The 18,106-nt window shown below is 44.9% G+C and overlaps 1 protein-coding gene and 1 pseudogene across 3 annotated transcripts; one reads left to right on the top strand and one right to left on the bottom strand.

Annotated features, from left to right (window-relative positions):
- Nucleotides 1-135: 135 nt before the first annotated feature.
- LOC311100722 (sideroflexin-2-like) lies at nucleotides 136-8,658 on the top strand (annotated as a pseudogene). The gene is made up of 11 exons (XR_014615744.1): nucleotides 136-202; nucleotides 1,829-2,130; nucleotides 2,502-2,672; nucleotides 3,037-3,135; nucleotides 6,373-6,448; nucleotides 6,564-6,670; nucleotides 6,762-6,822; nucleotides 6,930-6,996; nucleotides 7,180-7,229; nucleotides 7,615-7,655; nucleotides 7,843-8,658. The product of XR_014615744.1 is annotated as a sideroflexin-2-like (transcript).
- A 2,954-nt stretch (nucleotides 8,659-11,612) lies between these two features.
- On the bottom strand, nucleotides 11,613-17,303 carry LOC311100732 (metalloproteinase inhibitor 2-like). Of its 2 annotated transcripts, XR_014609848.1 has the most exons (5): nucleotides 15,618-17,303; nucleotides 15,413-15,521; nucleotides 14,718-14,842; nucleotides 13,869-14,620; nucleotides 11,613-13,824 (listed from the first exon to the last, which is right to left on the bottom strand). XR_014609848.1 is itself a non-coding variant. In XM_084141693.1 (4 exons), the coding sequence occupies exons 2-4, from the start codon at nucleotides 15,519-15,521 to the stop codon at nucleotides 14,423-14,425; spliced, it is 432 nt and encodes a 143-aa protein (XP_083997819.1). In that variant the 5' UTR covers nucleotides 15,618-17,303; the 3' UTR covers nucleotides 11,613-14,422. The 2 variants fall into 2 exon arrangements, 1 of the variants encoding a protein (XP_083997819.1); XM_084141693.1 differs by having other exon boundaries at nucleotides 11,613-14,620.
- Between the last annotated feature and the right edge of the window lie 803 nt (nucleotides 17,304-18,106).

Below are 18,106 nucleotides of genomic sequence, written 5' to 3'. Positions count from 1 at the left end.
TTAAAGGATGAGATGACTGAAAGTACAGATAATAATTTATTTATTCCTTAATGTATTTTCTAGAGAGTGAGATACCCCGGTCTGCGGAGAAGGCGGTGCCAGTGTCACGTGCACCCTCCCCTACTACGCCAAAAACGACAATCCCCAGTTGAAACAATTAGTAATAGCTAGTTGTAACATCTTTGCAGTTCTGTTCTGAAAGGTAACGTATGTGTTCACTTACTTTGTTTGCATGTATTGTTACAGTACGATTGTTTCGCTCTATGTTTTGCACCGTTTCGTATTTCTGGACTTGCTTGTTGGACACAGCTGCTATTCTCCATGCTTCGCAAAATGCGGCTATCTTGACAGGCAACTTTTATCTGTCTGTTGAATGACAGCTTTACGGTGATTCCAAGAATGTCCCCACAATATATGATGGTCAAATGCATGTAGGAGTGCAGCTGTTCTAGACATGCAATCGCAGATGCACTTGGCACAGGATCGATGTCAACAATTAGTTTAGCTTCTGGACAGTCTTGCAAGATTGCTTCGCATGTAAGGTAGCTAGTTACTTGTTTCCTGCTGCAGTTGAAGTTAATTGCCTTTTTTAGGGTAGTTTCTTTCTCTCTCTCTCGCTCATGGTTGAACTGTTAGGACTCATTAGTAATCAGTACCTTTCTCTCCTTGTCTGCTTTCTCTCATTTGCTACAGTTCTGCAGAACAGGTTTCACACCCAGTTTTCAGATCAGTGCAGATGGAGGAGACAAGGATAGGGGGCCACTGTAGAGTTTTGAGATATATCCAGTCTAACTAGACTGCCCTGTGGGAAATGAATACCTGTGGTTGATCATAGCCTTACCCCAGACAAGTCTCAACCTCATCACATCACATGCTTTAAGGCTTCTCTTCAACTCCATCACCCCCTATTATTCATTCACATCTTCCTCCCTGCACCCTTCTATCCCTCTGCCCTTACTCTCTCATTCTCTTCACACCATCCATACCAAACGTTTGTTTAAATCATTAATTTGTTCATATATTTATTTACGTTTGTTTATTCGTCCATTCAGACTTGGTCAATGATATAGTGATATGTTGCTGTACTGAGATGCTAGATGCTATTCTGCTCAGTCACAGTGTGCAGCTGCAGCAGAGAGAGTAGACACACTGTGACCCTGCTGTTCAAACATACAGCTCTGGTTCCAGCCTACTTCGAACTTTCCCTGGGCCTGGGTGCATCTCAATAGTCTAGACTGGCCTCCTCTCCTCCTCCTCCTCCCTGCCTGATATCCTTACCTGCACTGCTCTAATCTGAAAACACCAGAGGTTATACTTTAATCTGTCTGGAAATTTATTTGAAGTTGTCCATTTGTTCACATCAATACAGATGAAAGAAAGGAGACCAGTAGAGGAAGCCACTTTAATTTAAACTATTGAGCTGCAGCCCTGGTCAACAGGCACTGGTTTCTGGCTGTTTGAAATAGGTAGGAAATGCTCCTTTTGAATAACTTTGGAAGCGTGGATGATCAATTAATTAATTATAAATGAAATCTTTGTTCAGTTTGAGTGAGAGATAGACACACACCGCGGGAACCGCAGGGAGGTCTGCCCCAAGGTTGGGTTCAAAGATTATGGCTAGCTGTACAGAGCAGGTTTGAATGGTTAGAAAGTAGCCTGGGAGGGGAGATTGTTTTTACAAAGGAAAATGTGAATGATATGATACTGTAATAACATAGGTTGTCCCAAGATTAGACCTACGATTTATTAGGCCTATACTAAAGTGGGCTATTCTAACTGAAAACAGGAAAAGGAATCAACATGTCTTTCTGTGTTTCTGTTCTTCCAGGGGCAGGCCAGAGCGGCTGAGTGGACCACGTTGATACAGGACCAAGGTGCTAAACGGTGACTGCAGACTCAACTCAGTTTGGGACCGCGGAGGTGGTTTGGAGACCTTGTTTGTGACTTTAGACCTAGGTGGTGAGGCGGAGGGTTACGATGGCTGTGAGCGGGTTTGACATAGATGGGCCGCGGTGGGATCAGTCCACGTTTATGGGCAGACTGAAGCACTTTGCCAACATCAGACTGGAGGACAGCACTACTGTCAGACTCACAACTGGACGAGGCTAAAGCACTGGTGGAAAGCTGCAGGTAACGCACACACACACACCACTGTGAAGTACACACACACACAGATACCTCAAGGTTAGAGCGGTGGGCCAGTAACCGAAAGGTCACTGGTTCGAATCCCTTGAGCAAGGCACTTAACCCTATTTGCTCCAGGGACGCTGGTAAAATGGTGGACCTTGGCTCTGACCCCAACTCTGTGTCTCGGAGTTGGGATATGCTAGAAACACATTTGTGTAATAGGGCAAATATAATTAAGCACCCACCAAATTATATAATTATTATACCACTGTGAAGTAGTAATTTCCCTGCAGTGTTATTAATAGTAGAGTTATGTCTACAGTTGTTGTTTCTCGTGATGAGAACCTGGGTTATGTGTGTTTCTCCTGTTCTAGAGCGGCTTCCCTTCCCCCTGTCACCACAGAGGAACAGCTGCATTACGCCAAGAAGCTCTATGACTCCGCCTTTCACCCAGACACCAGCGATCTCATGAACCTGATTGGTCGAATGTCCTTCCAGGTGCCCGGAGGGATGGCCATAACAGGCGGTATGCTACAGTTCTACAGGTACACACACACACACACACACACACACACACACACACACACACACACATATATCTGACAAAATGATCGATCTATAGATTAGTGGTCCTCTGTAGCTCAGTTGGTAGAGCATGGCACTTGTAATGCCAGGGTAGTGGGTTCGTTCCCCGGGACCACCCATACGTAAAAATGTATGCACACATGACTGTAAGTCGCTTTGGATAAAAGCGTCTGCTAAATGGCATTATTATTATTATTATTATTATTATTATTATTATTATTATTATTATTATTATTAGCCAGAGATAGGTGAGTTTGGTGCAATGACTTCTAGTCATGTATTTCTGTCCTTTTTTCCCCACTCTTTCTCTCTCTCCATCTCTAGGACAGTCCCTGCTGTAGTGTTCTGGCAGTGGGTGAATCAGTCATTTAACACGCTAGTCAACTACACCAACAGAAACGCTGCTTCCCCCATTACCTCCAAGTAAGACCCTGCAGACCAAACACACACACTGCTGTGGTGAATGTAATGTAATGCACATGGAGAATATCAAGAGCTATTTAGAGTGCATTCGGAAAGTATTCAGACCCCTAGACTTTTTCCAAATTTTGTTACGTTACAGCCTTATTCTAAAATTGATTAAATGTTTTTTTCCCCCCCTTATCAATCTACACACAATACCCCATAATGACAAAGCAAAAACAGGTTTTTAGAAATGTTTGCAAATGTAAAAAAATAACAAAAATAATCACATTTACATAAGTATTCAGACCCTTTACTCAGTACTTTGTTGAAGCACCTTTGGCAGTGATTACAGCCTGAAGTCTTCTTGGGTATGACGCTATAAGCTTGGCACACCTGTATTTGGGGAGTTCCTCCCATTCTTCTCTGCAGTTCCTCTCAAGCTCTGTAAGGTTGGATGGGGAGCGTCGCTGCACAGCTATTTTCAGGTCTCTCCAGAGATGTTCGATCGGGTTCAAGTCCGGGCTCTGGCTTGGCCACTCAAGGCCATTCAGAGACTTGTCCCGAAGCCACTCCTGGGTTGTCTTGGCTGTGTGCTTAGGGTCGTTGTCCTGTTGGAAGGTGAAGCTTCGCCCCAGTCTGAGTTCCTGAGCGCTCTGGAGCAGGTTTTCATCAAGGATCTCTCTGTACTTTGCTCTGTTCATATTTCCCTCGATCCTGACTAGTCTCCCAGTCCCTGTCGCTGAAAAACATCCCCACAGCATGATGTTGCCGCCACCATGCTTCACCGTAGGGATGGTGCCTGGTTTCCTGCAGATGTGATACTTGGCATTCAGGCCAAATAATTCAATATTGGTTTCATCAGACCAGAGAATCTTGTTTCTCATGGTCAGAGTCCTTTTAGGTGCTTTTTGGCAAACCTTTTGGTAAACCCTAAGCATGCTGTTTTGTGCCTTTTACTGAGGAGTGGCTTCCGCATCCCCACTCTACTATAAAGGCCTGATTGGTGGAGTTCTGCAGAGATGGTTGTCCTTCTAGAAGGTTCTCCCATTTCCACAGAGGAACTCTGGAGCTCTGTCAGAGTGACCATCGGGTTGTTGGTCACCTCCCTGACCAAAGCCCTTCTCCCCCGATTGCTCAGTTTGGCCGGGCGGCCAGCTCTAGGAAGAGTCTTGGTGGGTCCAAACTTCTTCCTTTTTAAGAATGATGGAGGCCACTGTGTTCTTGGGGACCTTCAATGCTGCAGAAATATTTTGGTACCCTTCCCCAAATCTGTGCCTTGACACTATTGTTGTGACGTGACTTTCATTAAAATGATGACTGTTATTTATCGAATCAACTAACTGTGTTTAATTGTTACTCAATTAAATTAATCATGTAACAATGAACTCATTAGGATTTGGGGCACCATGGAAGAAGTTGTTTATAGAGTTACCATCTCCCGAATTCAACTCTAAAAGGTCTTTACTTATTACTATGTATAAAACAGTCAACGTATCAATCATTGCCTCTTATCAGTCTCATTCTGAATGGTCGTAGACTTCTTGGATCTGCACGAACCCCAGCTTTACTTATGATTCTGTATTACACAAATTGGCTTAATTATTTATTTACTCGCTAACTAAATAATAACACAGAATACATACATACTTAATATATGAGAAAAAGTCCCTAGCGGACTAACAACAGCATGACTGCTTGGTTATCAAAAGAGGGAGGGGTAGATAGGGAAAGACAAAGAGAGAGTCAAACTTATCGTTGATACATTTGGAAGCTACCCTCAAAGTAATCATAATACTTTGCTCACGAACCACAGCCCCTTTGTGGAGTAAGAAACCAGTGAATGTATTTACGTGTTTACCGCTCGTCTATCTCTGTGGACCCAAGCCCTCTTGGAAAGGAGGTTTTGACCGGGTCTTCGCTCAGCTCACTTGTAAAGCTCTGATTGTCCACCGGAGGTCACAATGTCCTTCTTCTTTGTTCTGGCTTGTAGTGGAGTGTACTCAGAGCAGATACTTGGTGGTTGTCTGAGATGGGATGTTCTCCTTCCCACCTCGTGTCTTTAGTCAAAGTTCTAGACTGCAGACTGGCAATGTTCTGGTCTAGTGAGTTTATCTTCTTCACTTCCTGTTGAGATTCAAAGTTCTAACCATTTCAAACGTGTAGCCACCGTTCCACGCTTTCTGGTCTGATGGTATTTGTTACCAAGGCTTTTTATGCACTCAGGTAAAAGGGGCGTTCCTACTTGCTGACACGGTCTCTGAGCTCACTCGGGGCGTGGCTATGTCCGGTCGTGCATAGTTTATATGAAAACCTATGATCTCGTTAGAGATCTGAAATCACATTAATATCTTAACAAAAATACTTTTTCATTTCTTATACACAATGTATTGGATGAAGACTTGACAGATAGAATGTGTATACTTTCCAAATGACAGTACTTTCTTGATACCATCCTTAATGACATCACAAAATAATAAACAATATGACATGATTATTCTTTAGATCCCCACTGACCATTCCCCACATTCTGATGTTGGAAATATTGATCCAGTGTTCACTTTTTGGACGTAAAGGTTTTGGCGGCAAAAGTCTTCTGGAGACAAAGCACGCTCCTTTACCAATACTGAAGAGCAAGGGAGAGATTCCCCTCCTGCCTAATTTACCACCGAGTGTTAAGGTGTTAAAACCGGCCCTGCCCCCCTTACCCTCTTCTGTGGGTCAGAGGGTCTGGTTGTTGTCAGCCATTTGCCAAGCTGATCTGAGGCCTTTGGATCCTCAGCCAGGAGAGTCATGACACTATCCTGTCTCGGAGCTCTACGGACAACTCCTTCGACCTCATGGCTTGGTTTTTGCTCTGACATGCACTCTCAACTGTGGGACCTTATATAGACAGGTGTGTGTCTTTCCAAATCATGTCCAATCAATTGAATTTACCACAGGTGGACTCCAATCAATTTGTAGAAACATCTCAAGGATGATCAATGGAAACAGGATGCACCTGTGCTCCATTTCGAGTCTCATAGCAAAGGGTCTGAATACTTATGTAAATAAGGTATTTCTGTTTTTAATTTGTAATACATTTGCAAAAATGTCTAAAACCCTGGTTTCGCTTTGTCATTATGGGGTATTGTGTGTTTATTGATGAGCAAAAAAATTAAATTAATCCATTTTAGAATAAGGCTGTAATGTAACAAAATGTGGAAAAGGGGTCTGAATACTTTCTGAATGCAGTGTATCTCTACTCTCCCTCTTCAGTCAGAAAGGAGTAGCCTATTTAACAGCCACTAGCACAGCTCTAGTTACTGCTGTGGGACTCAACCTCTACACAAAGGTACAGATTAATGCACACACCCGCCCACGCACACACACACACACACACACAAACTGGTTTGATTGATTACATGTTCCACTTCTTCTTCCTGTCTTGTCTCCGCCCCTTCCTGTAGAAAGCTCCTCCCCTGGTGGTGTGCTGGGTTCCATTTGCGGTGGTGCTCCTCCCCTGGTGGCGTGCTGGGTTCCATCCAGCTAACTGTGTCAACATCCCAATGATGAGGTAACAGTGAGTTAATCTATGCTCCTAGTGTATTAGCATCTCCATGAAGACACAACAGTGAGTTGTAGACCGTCTCCTTCTCTCCTCTCAGAGAGCTCCTGAATGGCATCGCTGTAACAGATGAGAATGGAAACAAACTGGGTCATTCCAAGGTAATGGCACTGGGAATGTCTGGATAATTAAATATTCAACTAAATATCGTATTTCTGACTGTTATACAAGAGCAGAAAAATTACATTTTCCCTCTCGCTCACAACAGAAAGCAGCTGTGAAGGGCATCACCCAGGTGGTCATTTCCCGGGTTACCATGGCAGCACCGGGCATGGGTACGTGTCTGAGGTTTAAGGGGGAGGGCTGTAGAATTTGAGCTCAGTCTTCGCTCCATAGACAATGGAAAGCTGTGATCCTGTTACTCCCTACAATGACTCATTCCACTCCTCTTGTTTCCACCGGCCACTCTCTCTTTTATCCACTTTCTCTCCTTCCGTGCTCCCCCTCTCTTCTCCTAGTCATTCTCCCCATCATCATGCAGAGACTGGAGAAATACGTGTTTATGCAGGTGGGCCTTTAATCAAAACACTAAATGCTGCTACTAGACATGCATAGGCTAGCTAGCTGCAATGTTATTGAATAAACATTCAGCGTTACAGTTGTGTTGACTAAATATCCAGTTACATTGTTCTTGACTAAGCATGCTTAGAGTGCAGATTGAAGTAGGGAGGTTTCACCATTAATTCTTTTTGTTTGGTTCTACATTTCTCTGGGTGTGCCAAATGGCACCCTATTCCCTATATAGTGCACTACTTTTGACTAGAGCCCTATGGGGCCCTAACCAAAAGTAGTGCACTATGTAGTAAGGAATAGGTTACCATTTGGGATGCAACCGTACATGTCTCTGTCTTAGTAGGCACACAGTCACCTAACCCTCCATGTCTGTTTTGCAGCCTGGTCTTCATGGTGCCTGCAGCCTGTTCCCTCAGCAATGGTAAGTAGCCTGTCGACTGGGCAGCGTTCAGTAGGACCCCTTCATGATTTAGTAGCTGTTTTAGCATCTCATCTCTACGATCAGCAAACGCATGTTGTAGGATAGTGCTCAAGATCACACCTACAGTAACATGTTAGACTCTGCCTTGGTTTGGATCTCACTCCGTCTTCCTCTCGCTTTCTTTCAGCTCCATGGGCGGGTCTAAGCTGGAGCCAGAGCTAGGGAGTCCATCTTGTCTCGCTATGGGGACAGTGTACAATACGTCTACTTCAACAAGGGCCTCTGAAAACACACACACACCTGCCTTCTTAGTCATCGGCCAAACAGGGAGAGCACCTGAAAACATTTTACTAAATGAACCAATCAGCATCCTCGGCAGGGCGATGTCCAATAGGAACGCTCGTAGGAGAAATAGCTTTCTCCTGGTTTGTCTTTGGTTATTTTCAACGAATCTTTGTGATTGTAGTGGAAATGTTCTCCAGAAGATACCGACCCTACCGTTACGCTTGTTTAAACTGAGCTGCACTGGGGTCAGAATGTAGTCATGGTTACATTAAGACACATGGAGCCGGTGCGAGATATGGGTCTGAAAACATACCTCAATGTAGGGATGCGATATGTCACTGTACTCCAAATGTTATCTTTATCCACACTGGATATCTTCTATCAATTAAGAGTTAATGTGTGTGTGTGTGTGTGAATTCTCTTTTTGTACCACTGTCCATAATGTTAATTTGCATACATTTGTATGATTCAAGTGAGGCTACTAATCGTGCAGTTTGTCCTGTCTGAAAATCTCCAATCACACATTTCAACCTCTTTAGAAAACTGTCTGGTAGGACAATGACCCTTTGGACATTGTGAGTGCGTCCCAAATGACACCCTATTTCCTACATAGTGCACTACTTTTGACCAGAGCCCTTTGGGTGTCAGTTCAGAAGCAGCCTGTGTTGGTGACTCTTGACCTCAGATTAAACTATTACCAACTGTGTGTGTGTACACATCTCAGTGTTGGGTGCAAATGAAGTGTAGTGTATTTCCCAAACAATGTGTTGCAGTATCGTGCTTCTACATCTGCATTGCTTGCTGTTTGGGGTTTTAGGCTGGGTTTCTGTGTAGCACTTTGTGACATCTGCTGATGTAAAAAGGGCTTCATAAATGAAATGTGATTGATTGAATAGGTGATTTCTAAAGGCATCATGCAGATGTTCTGTGGTTTTGTGCTCAGCTCTACGCATAAGTGTTCTGAGTCTATGGTTCCACAGTTTAGTGTTCTAGAATGCTTGTGTTCACATGCCCTGAAGTGAAGCGAGCCTAGCCAATGTACTTTTGGCTGATCGTGAAGAAGTCGTTGATGCCACCAGATTGTTATTGACAAGTATAATTTATTCTCATTGACTAAGCTGCCTTGGTGCGTTTTGTGTCAGGAGTCTAGTTCTGTACTGCAGTCAGTCAAGAACTGAAAGACTGGGATATACATGGGTATTATACAACCTCACTGTGATTCTTCTCTAATGGAATTAGCCTGTTCTGGTTTTCTGGGGAAAGAGAGGCTGTGACGCGACTTCTGCTTTTGGACGTGAACAAGGCGACACTCCACTTAACTCCTCCTCCACATTTACTGGATTGGTTGAACAAGAAGAGAACCTCTCCCGTCTGTTTTTTTTGTCATCAAGATCAGTATTGCCTTGTTCAAAACAACTGGGAACTCTGAAATCTCAGACTTCAGTGTGTTCAAGACAACTAGGAACTCCGAAAGAAACGAGCTATCGAGAAAAATTGTTTTGAACGGTCATCCAGCTCGGAATTCCAAGTCGGAAACTCGGCATCTTTCTACAGCTCTGACTTTCCGACCTGAAGATCACTGACGTCATGATTTGACCTCGGTTATTTCCGAGTTCCCAATTGTCTCTAAAGCACCATAAGTAGGGGATCACTGGCGCTTTCAAGACAACTGGGAACTCTGAAAAAAACGAGGTAAAATCATGACTTCAGTGATCTTCAGGTCAGAAAGTCGGAGCTGTAGAAAGATGCCGGACTTTTCGATCTCTAATTCTGAGTTGGATGACAGTTCAAAACGATTTTTCCCAGTAGGGGGAATGAGTTCCCAGGTGTTTTTGAACGCAACGCTAGTTTAAGGCATTTCTTTTAGCCTGCTACGTTAGGTTACATCCTTACTGATGTAGAAGTTGTGGTAATACAAACGTACCACCAGGGGACAATGTCTTCTTATGGACAGAGAGCAGCAGAAACTGAAACGCCCCGCTTCCCAGATGCAGCCCTGTTCCCTATATCCCTCAAACTCAACTCTGGACCTTGAAGCCAGTGCCACTGCTTTTTTTATTGTTTCCCTCTATTTAGGGACGGATTTGGACCTGGGACACCAGGTGTGTGCAATTATCAGGTAGAACAGAAAACCAGCAGGCTCTGGACCTCATAGGCTAAGAGTTTAATACTATAGCCCGCTCAAGTTATACAACTGATGTATATGCATTTGGCGGTTGTTGTGATACAAGTGAGAGTTTTTTGTAAAAAAATAGCTTTGTGAGGTAGTATTTGAACTAGGCTAGGACCTGAGGGGTATACTACAAAGTAGGTTCAAAGAGTTAGCCTGCGAACTTGCCTAAATATTCTGAAATAAACAGGAGGTTGGTGGCACCTTCATTGGGGAGGACGGGCTCGTGGTAATGGCTGGAGTGGAATAAGGTTTCCATGTGTTTGATGCCATTCCATTTACTCCTTTCCAGCCATTATTATGAGCCGTCCTCCCCTAAGCAGCCTCCACTGCTGAAATAACGTATTTTTTTTAAAGATAAGCTTGAAATTGGCATGGTCTGCATAACTCAACAACCAAAAACACCTAAGTTTAGCTTTGTTTATGAACCAGAAAATAAATGGTTATGTCTGCTTGTTTATCAAAGTTATCTGGCTAACTTATTGAATCTACTTTGTAGTATACCCCTCTGGCCAGTGAGACCAACGAGCAGCTCCAGCCTTTCCAGCCTTTCCATGCGTCTGCTAACATTTCCATACTATTGTGGATGATAAAACACTGGACACTTTCAACAAGATTCTTCGCCATTTCCAGAATGAGTCACACCAATGTCAATTCCCTGAGCAGAACATTTCTTTCAAAGGTATTATTAATCTGTGTTAGCATTTTCAAACCTTCTGATACATTTATAATGGCATTTCCAATGCTGATACATTTACAATGGCATTTTCAATATGCAGTAATCTTCATAATGCCACATTGTTATTCCTGCGGTGGTCAACAATCAGCCCCAAAACCATTTTAAGATCTAAAATGTGGTATCCTTTATTCTTCTTAATGTCAAACATACTCAAGTCCAAATTTCCCTCCCTGAACATTAAAATTTGTTCAACAGGCAAAGTACTTCAAGTACTCCGTGCAATTTGGGAAGCAGGCTGTTTTCGGAACCCAAAACAGAGATTCTCTATTTAGTCAGCAGCCTTACATTTACATTTTAGTCATTTAGCAGACGTTCTTATCCAGAGCGACTTACAGTTAGTGCATACATTATTTTTATTTTTTCATACCCCCTGTGGGAATCGAACCCACAACCCTGGCGTTGCAAACGCCATGCTCTACCAACTGAGCTACATCCCTGCCGGCCATTCCCTCCCCTACCCTGGACGATGCTGGCCTTCAGTGGTGCAACAACAGGAGGTTGGTAGCACCTTAATTAGGGAGGACAGGCTTGTGATAATGGCTGGAGTGGAATGGTATCAACTACATAAAACACATGGGTTCCATTCACTCCTTTCCAGACATTATTATGAGCCGTCCTCCCCTCAGCAGCCTCCACTGGGTGCAACATGTGAAACACTTAATTGAAATCAAGGATTGATAACAACCAGCAGCACAGACACACGGAGAAAGTTATTATTTCAAAGGTTTGGTTTTATTTGATCATACTGTTGTATATTTTTGTCCATCGATTGAACGTCCACAAAGGACTTACACAAAGCATTAAACACATGCATAGTCTGGTTGTATTCAAACTCCACCCCTTTATCTCACTCTCTCCATTTCTTTTCTCCCACACACCCCATCCACCCCTCCCTACCACCTTGACACATGTACATCTGAAAGTATGGGATAAGGTAGAAGAAACGTGGTATTACCCAGGCATTGCCTTCTGAAGGATAGAATGTTCACCATCTTTCTATCTATCCAAGCCTCTTTAGATCTATGCAAGTGCCTTCCTCGCAGGTAGGTGGCTAGGGGTGAGATGATCTTTCTCTCATGTGCTCCCAGCGAAAGAAAAACGTTCCACTTCACTGTACCACCATTTTTTTTTTTTTAAGAGATAGACTTGATAGGGAGAAACACAAAATCTATAATAGATGTAACACTGTAAAACAAAATGGAATCAAAATGGAAACACCACTTTTTTTTATTATTATTCAAATTATGCTTCTGATACTTTAAAGCCAAATGAATACAAAGCATTCTTCTGAGATGTTAGGAGTATGTGCCCGTCAAAGACCTCAGAAGGAAACCTATTGTTGTGGTTTCCCGCGAAGTTAAACTCTTCTCCAGGCATTGTAAGATCTGCACAGCGCAACGGACTGCAGTTAAGACTACCTGGAACGTGGCCTGGCTGGCTGGTTGCGTCCCATAAGGCACCCTATTCCCTATGTAGTGCGCTACTTTTGACCAGGACCCATATAGTGCACTATATAGGGAATAGGGTGCCATTTGGGATTCACATCTGCCTGTCTGGGGTACTATATTAAAAACACTACAGAGAATCACACGGTTCTATCTTCACTGGATTTCCTCTTCAAAAAGTACAAATCTAGTTCTAATGACAGAAATAACCATTATAAAACAACAAAAGTATATGCATCGCTCCTCCCACCAGCCTTCAATGAGGCATGGGTACTGTACAGCAGTGGAGGCTGGTGGCAGCAGCTATAGGAGGAAAGGCTCATTGTAATGACTGGAATGGCATAAACGAAACTGAGTCAAACAAACATATGGAAACCACATTTAACTCTGTTCCATTTATGCCATTCCAATGAGCCAGTCCTCCTATAGCTCCTCCCACCAGCCTCCACTGCTGTATCGCTATCTAGAGGGAGAGAAGGGGTAGTGGGTGGAGACAGGAGGGGTGAGTGGGGTGTTCAGTCTAGAAGGAGCATCGAGGGGAGGGCGGCATAGGGGTGAGGGTTATGCAGAGTGGGGAGGGGGGGGGGGGTAATATGGGATACCATAAAACGTCTTCATCAAACACACCATTGGTCTGGTGAGACATGCATTCTAGAAGGTTGTTTTAAGTGTTATTCCCAGATCTGTGTCTGACTGGGATGCTTTGATTATTCAGACAAAACGAATGCAACTGTTTATAAAAACGAAACTATTTTCTTTCCAAATGTCTATTAGAATAATCTGGGAAGTCCCGCCTCACCATCAATCTGATTGGTCCTAACATGAGTATGAGAAGCAACATCAAACAGCGTTTACTAGAGAAAAAAACAAACACAAAAAGGCAACTTGGAATATGACTTTGGAATCAAACAGAGAATGAGGAAACAATGTTTAGCCATCATTGAATAGATATGGGGTTGTTCTAACCTGGGTAGTTTGAGAGGGGTAGAGGTAGGAGTTTTTAGGGGCAAAGAGGTGCACTTGATTTAGATCCCCTGGCCCGACCGGTAGGCAGAGTTTTCCCTTTTGCAACCATTCCATAGGTCCAAAAGGTGAGTCCTCTGCCCAGGAGACGCACGAGGAGCTAAATCAAGTGCACCTTTCTCTTTAAAGGGCTCTGTCCCAAATGGCACCCTATTCCCTATGCATTACTTTTGACCTGGGCGCTAGTCAAAAGTAGTGCACTATATAGGGAGCCATTTAAGACACCCATAGTTTAAAGGATGAGTCCTCCTGACGCCAGCCTCAGGGGGATGTGACATCATCATCACTCGACCAGTCTATGTGTCTCATGACCCTAAAACACTACACAAACATCCTGACCCGTCTAGCTCCTCCCCCTAGCCTCTAACCCCTACATCATGAGCCCCTGTCTAGCTCCTCCCCCTAGCCTCTAACCCCTACATCATGAGCCCCTGTCTAGCTCCTCCCCCTAGCCTCTAACCCCTACATCATGAGCCCCTGTCTAGCTCCTCCCCCTAGCCTCTAACCCTACATCATGAGCCCCTGTCTAGCTCCTTCCCCTAGCCTCTAACCCTACATCATGAGCCCCTGTCTAGCTCCTTCCCCTAGCCTCTAACCCTTCTGTGTTTGTTGACCTGAAGGAACCAGGTAGGTGTAAGCAATTTGACAAAAAAACATTTAGGGGGCTAGATGGATCCATCACCCAGGAGGCTGCAGAGGGGAGGACGGCTCATAATAATGGCTGGAATGGAGTCAATTTAATGGTATCATTTATTCCATTCCAGCCATTACTAAGAGCCAGTCCTCCCCAATTAAGGTGCCACCAACCTCCTGTGAATTCCATCACCATTCTATTAACACATCCAGTCCCTTTAGGTCTGCAAACACAAGTAGTAGTAGCTAGGAGTTGTTTTTGGACCAGTAAACAATTTCACCGATCTCTCTCAAATCAAATCAGCTTTGCCTCGTTATATTTTATATGTGTATCATATTCATCTTGCCCTTTCACACACAACTTATTTTCTCCCCTAATAATTCATGAAATTTTGTTTAGAATGTATTTTTTTTTTTTTTTTTTATCAGGCTGTGCAGTGGGCAGCTGGAATGGAGTGGTGGCAGGAAGTGATTAGGGTTCCTCGATGTCCAGGAACTCCTTCTTGGGCGGAGCCATACCGCGGTACCAGGAACAGGAGCCGTCGGTCCTCTTGACGCAGGCGTAGTGGTTGGCTTGGCGACCGTACACCTGCTTCTCCATCATCAAGTCTGTCCACAGACACTCCTCTGGAGCAGAGATGGCACAGGGCAGGGAGGCGCAGCGCACAATCTACACACACAGACAGACACAGGTTAAGACCTTTCACAGGAGAGGTTCCCCTACCACATCACCATCCTGCCCTGCGCCCCACCACCTCCCAACCTACCTTGCAGTCACAGCCCATCTGATAGCGCTGAGTCAGACTCTTCTTCTGAGTGGGGCTCATGGACTCCCAGGGAGTGATATAGTCACACAGGGTCACATGCATCTTCCCACCTGCCTCCATTTTGCCTGCAGGGGGGGGAGGGGGGGGGGGGGGAAGAGAGAGAAAGATATGGCGGGGAAGAGAGAAGGAGAGAGGGGAGGAGGGGTTCTTTAAAAACAGCAACAGAAATGTGGTTCTAAAACACTAACCAGGGAGTGAGACCTATCAGACAGAAACGTTTATTTTACTCTTCTCCCCCTTCTTTAGATTGGTAAATGGTTTTCACCATGCCGAGGTCCGGAGGAAACGCTAGCCTCAGAAGTTCCTGGTCTGGTGTTCCCTGTAATTAGGCTGTGTGTGTGTGTTTGTGAGAGAGAGTAGGGAAACCAGAGCATGCATGATCTAATGCCCCTCTGTGTCTCTCTTTACGTCTATCCTGTCTGCTCCAGTTGTGCTCACTCAGCCCCTTCTAGCACAGCCTGATCCCAGATCTGTTTGTGCCGTCTTGCCAACTCCTTGTAACACTACTAACCGTAAGAGGAGGCACGGCAGCACAAACAGCTCTGGGATCAGGCTACTTCTAGCACACAGCGGAGGGAGATGAACTACGTCATGCCATCAGTGTGTGGTAGGGTCAGACAGACGTCTAGCCTCACCTGAGATCAGGTACTCCTTCTTGCCACTGGTATCCAAGGTAACGCCACACACAGCAGAGACCGGAGCAGTGAAGATCGCCTCAATGTCCTGGTCAGGACCCTTAAACATCTACAACTCAACAACAGGTCAGGGGTTAGATAAACACAGGTCTCATATCTAACACAACCACAGGTGAAGGGTTAGAGGTCATGGATATATTCTCACCTTGATCTGTTTGACATCATACTGTATGCTGGTGATGGGGTTCCCATAGATATCATTCCCAGTATCCACCTCCTTCTCCCCCACCACCTTCGCTCGGATCACTGCAGGGAGACAGGGTCAGCGGACATCAACACACACATCCCCAAAACAAAGCTTCTGTTTGAATTCCTTCTCCCACCACAGACCCAGTACATCTAGTTAACCACCTGCAGATGGAGCCCAGGCAGCCTAAACAGCCTCTACTGCAGCCTGACATTCCTACATCACAGTAATAAACCCAAACAACACAGAGTCAAAACAGCCTTTGTTGTTTTGACTTTCAGGATGTGAACTAGCTGCCAGTAACATTCCAGATTTTCATGGCTACGATCACGATTTGATAGCACATATGGACAGGGAGAGATGTGTGCCCTCACTGACAGAAACAAGGGAGTGATTTAGGCACATTATTGAGAGAGACACACCGGGACAGAGAGAGACACACCGGGACAGAGAGAGACACACCGGGACAGAGAGAGACACACCGGGACAGAGAGAGACACACCGGGACAGAGAGAGACAGGGACAGAGAGAGACACACCGGGACAGAGATAGGGAGAGAGAGACAGAGAGAGACACACCGGGACAGAGATAGGGAGTGAGAGAGACAGAGACAGAGAGAGACACACCGGGACAGAGAGAGACACACCGGGACAGAGATAGGGAGTGAGAGAGACACACCGGGACAGAGAGAGACACACCGGGACAGAGATAGGGAGTGAGAGAGACAGACTAAATGTAGAGACACTGAAGAAAGTATAGATCTAGTATAAACTGTAGTTCCTGTGTGTGTCTGTGCTTTAGCTATGGGGAGAGAATGGAAAATATGAGCAATACGCAAGAACATCAAATCACCAGAGAAAAAAAACAAAAAAAACACGTACACACTCCACAGGGGTTACTACCATTGCTCTGTCCCCTCGGGTTCCCTTTATGGCTTGGAACAGACGCAGACACGGAGGGGTTTACTGCTGAGTTAACGTCTGACTCCCTCCCTCATCTCTCCCCCTCCCTGGTCCAGGTCGCATGCTTTTCTGCACATGTAACCACTTCCCAAGTTCATACAGAGGGAGCTCACTGTGGCTGATGCAAACACACACACCGAGCGCCAGCGGTATACCTGGCTGGATCGGTCTCCTGCATTCCGTGGAGTTTTTCCCTTCTCTCGTTTCCTGACCCAGAGGCTAATGAGCACTAAGGACTCTGGGAATAGAACAGGGTAGACAGAACGCTCAGCTCAGGGAAACAGTGATTCCGTGATTTGAGACTGCTGCCTGTTTAATGGCTTTTCCTGAATTTGCAGGAATTATGTTTTTTCTCTAAATAGGCACCATTTCCCCCCTGCTACTTCTTGACTAGGTCATATGATCGCCCATGTTGAGAGGAGAGCAGAAACTCTTAGAGGGACAGAGCGAGGTTAACACACACACCTCAACCCAACCATAGCTATGCAGAATGACTTATACCCTCCGTTAACCACCACACTCAACCACTCGCCATCAGTGTGGTGGTTCTAGGGGGTGACCTGGCCTCACTCTTCCAAGCCTCGGGACACTCTGGCTGGCCTGGAGCAGGCTGGGAAGTCCCACGTCTTAAATGGCTACAAGCTATACGTGGAAGAAGGGGTGTGTGTGTGTGTGGTCTATGGGAGTAGACCAATGACTGTATAAATGAATGGACAAAGCCATCGATCAAGTGACACCATTCATTCCTATGTGAAGACTCAATAGCGCATTTGAAGCCCAGGAAGTCAGTTAAGATGACGACTCATGTGGGATGTTTTTGTAGACATAACATGCGCAGTTTGAGCTACTCCAGGAAGAGACAGTGCAGGCTAGCTCAGTGCTGCCTCCTCTCATTGCCTATATTTCAAGTTGAAGGCCGACCAGGGTACTGCAGGCTTCCATTAGCTACTATTAATTATCCTTATAACTTCTTCTGTGTGGTATTTTAAAATACCAAGGACATACATCTAGTGTAATATAAGTAATTATTGGTAGCATCACGGTCTTCTAAATGTGTATTTATTTACATGAAGATTGGCCTTTTCCCCCCCTTCACTATAATGGGGGGATCCGGTCTTCTGCAAACAATGCCTGCAGTACCGCGGTCGGCCTTGAACTTCCATGGTTTCAATGAGAGAGGGCAGTCGTTACACACTAGGGTAAATGTTGATCACGTAGCTGTTAGTGTCTCTGGGCTACAGAGGATACAGACCGTGCTGTCTACTGTCTTTGTAGATCCATACACCCACACAGTCATCTTCTCATCTTATTTCCACAGAGTATGGATGGGAGCTTAGCTTAAGCATATTCTTGGCCCCTCTCTGAAAAGTCTAACTTATGTTGATGAGCTTAGTGGGACTGCTACACCAAGAGGTACTTGTGTATGTATGCATAGTCACTAGTCAGAATGACCAGGACTCGGATGAGTTCTGAACACTGTTGACA

The sequence above is a fragment of the Coregonus lavaretus genome (genome assembly GCF_964263955.1).
Source record: "Coregonus lavaretus genome assembly, chromosome: 25".
Taxonomy (NCBI): Eukaryota; Metazoa; Chordata; class Actinopteri; order Salmoniformes; family Salmonidae; genus Coregonus; species Coregonus lavaretus.
This window is presented reverse-complemented; position numbering and strand designations above follow the sequence as displayed.

Coding starts and splice junctions, on each gene's coding strand:
- LOC311100732 (XM_084141693.1), bottom strand. CDS start 15,521: ATGTTTAAGGGTCCTGACCAGGACATTGAGGCGATCTTCACTGCTCCG. Junction 14,843..15,412: donor GAAGGAGTACCTGATCTCAG/GTGAGGCTAGAC, acceptor CCCCCCCTGCAG/GCAAAATGGAGGCAGGTGGG. Junction 14,621..14,717: donor AGATGGGCTGTGACTGCAAG/GTAGGTTGGGAG, acceptor CTGTGTGTGTAG/ATTGTGCGCTGCGCCTCCCT.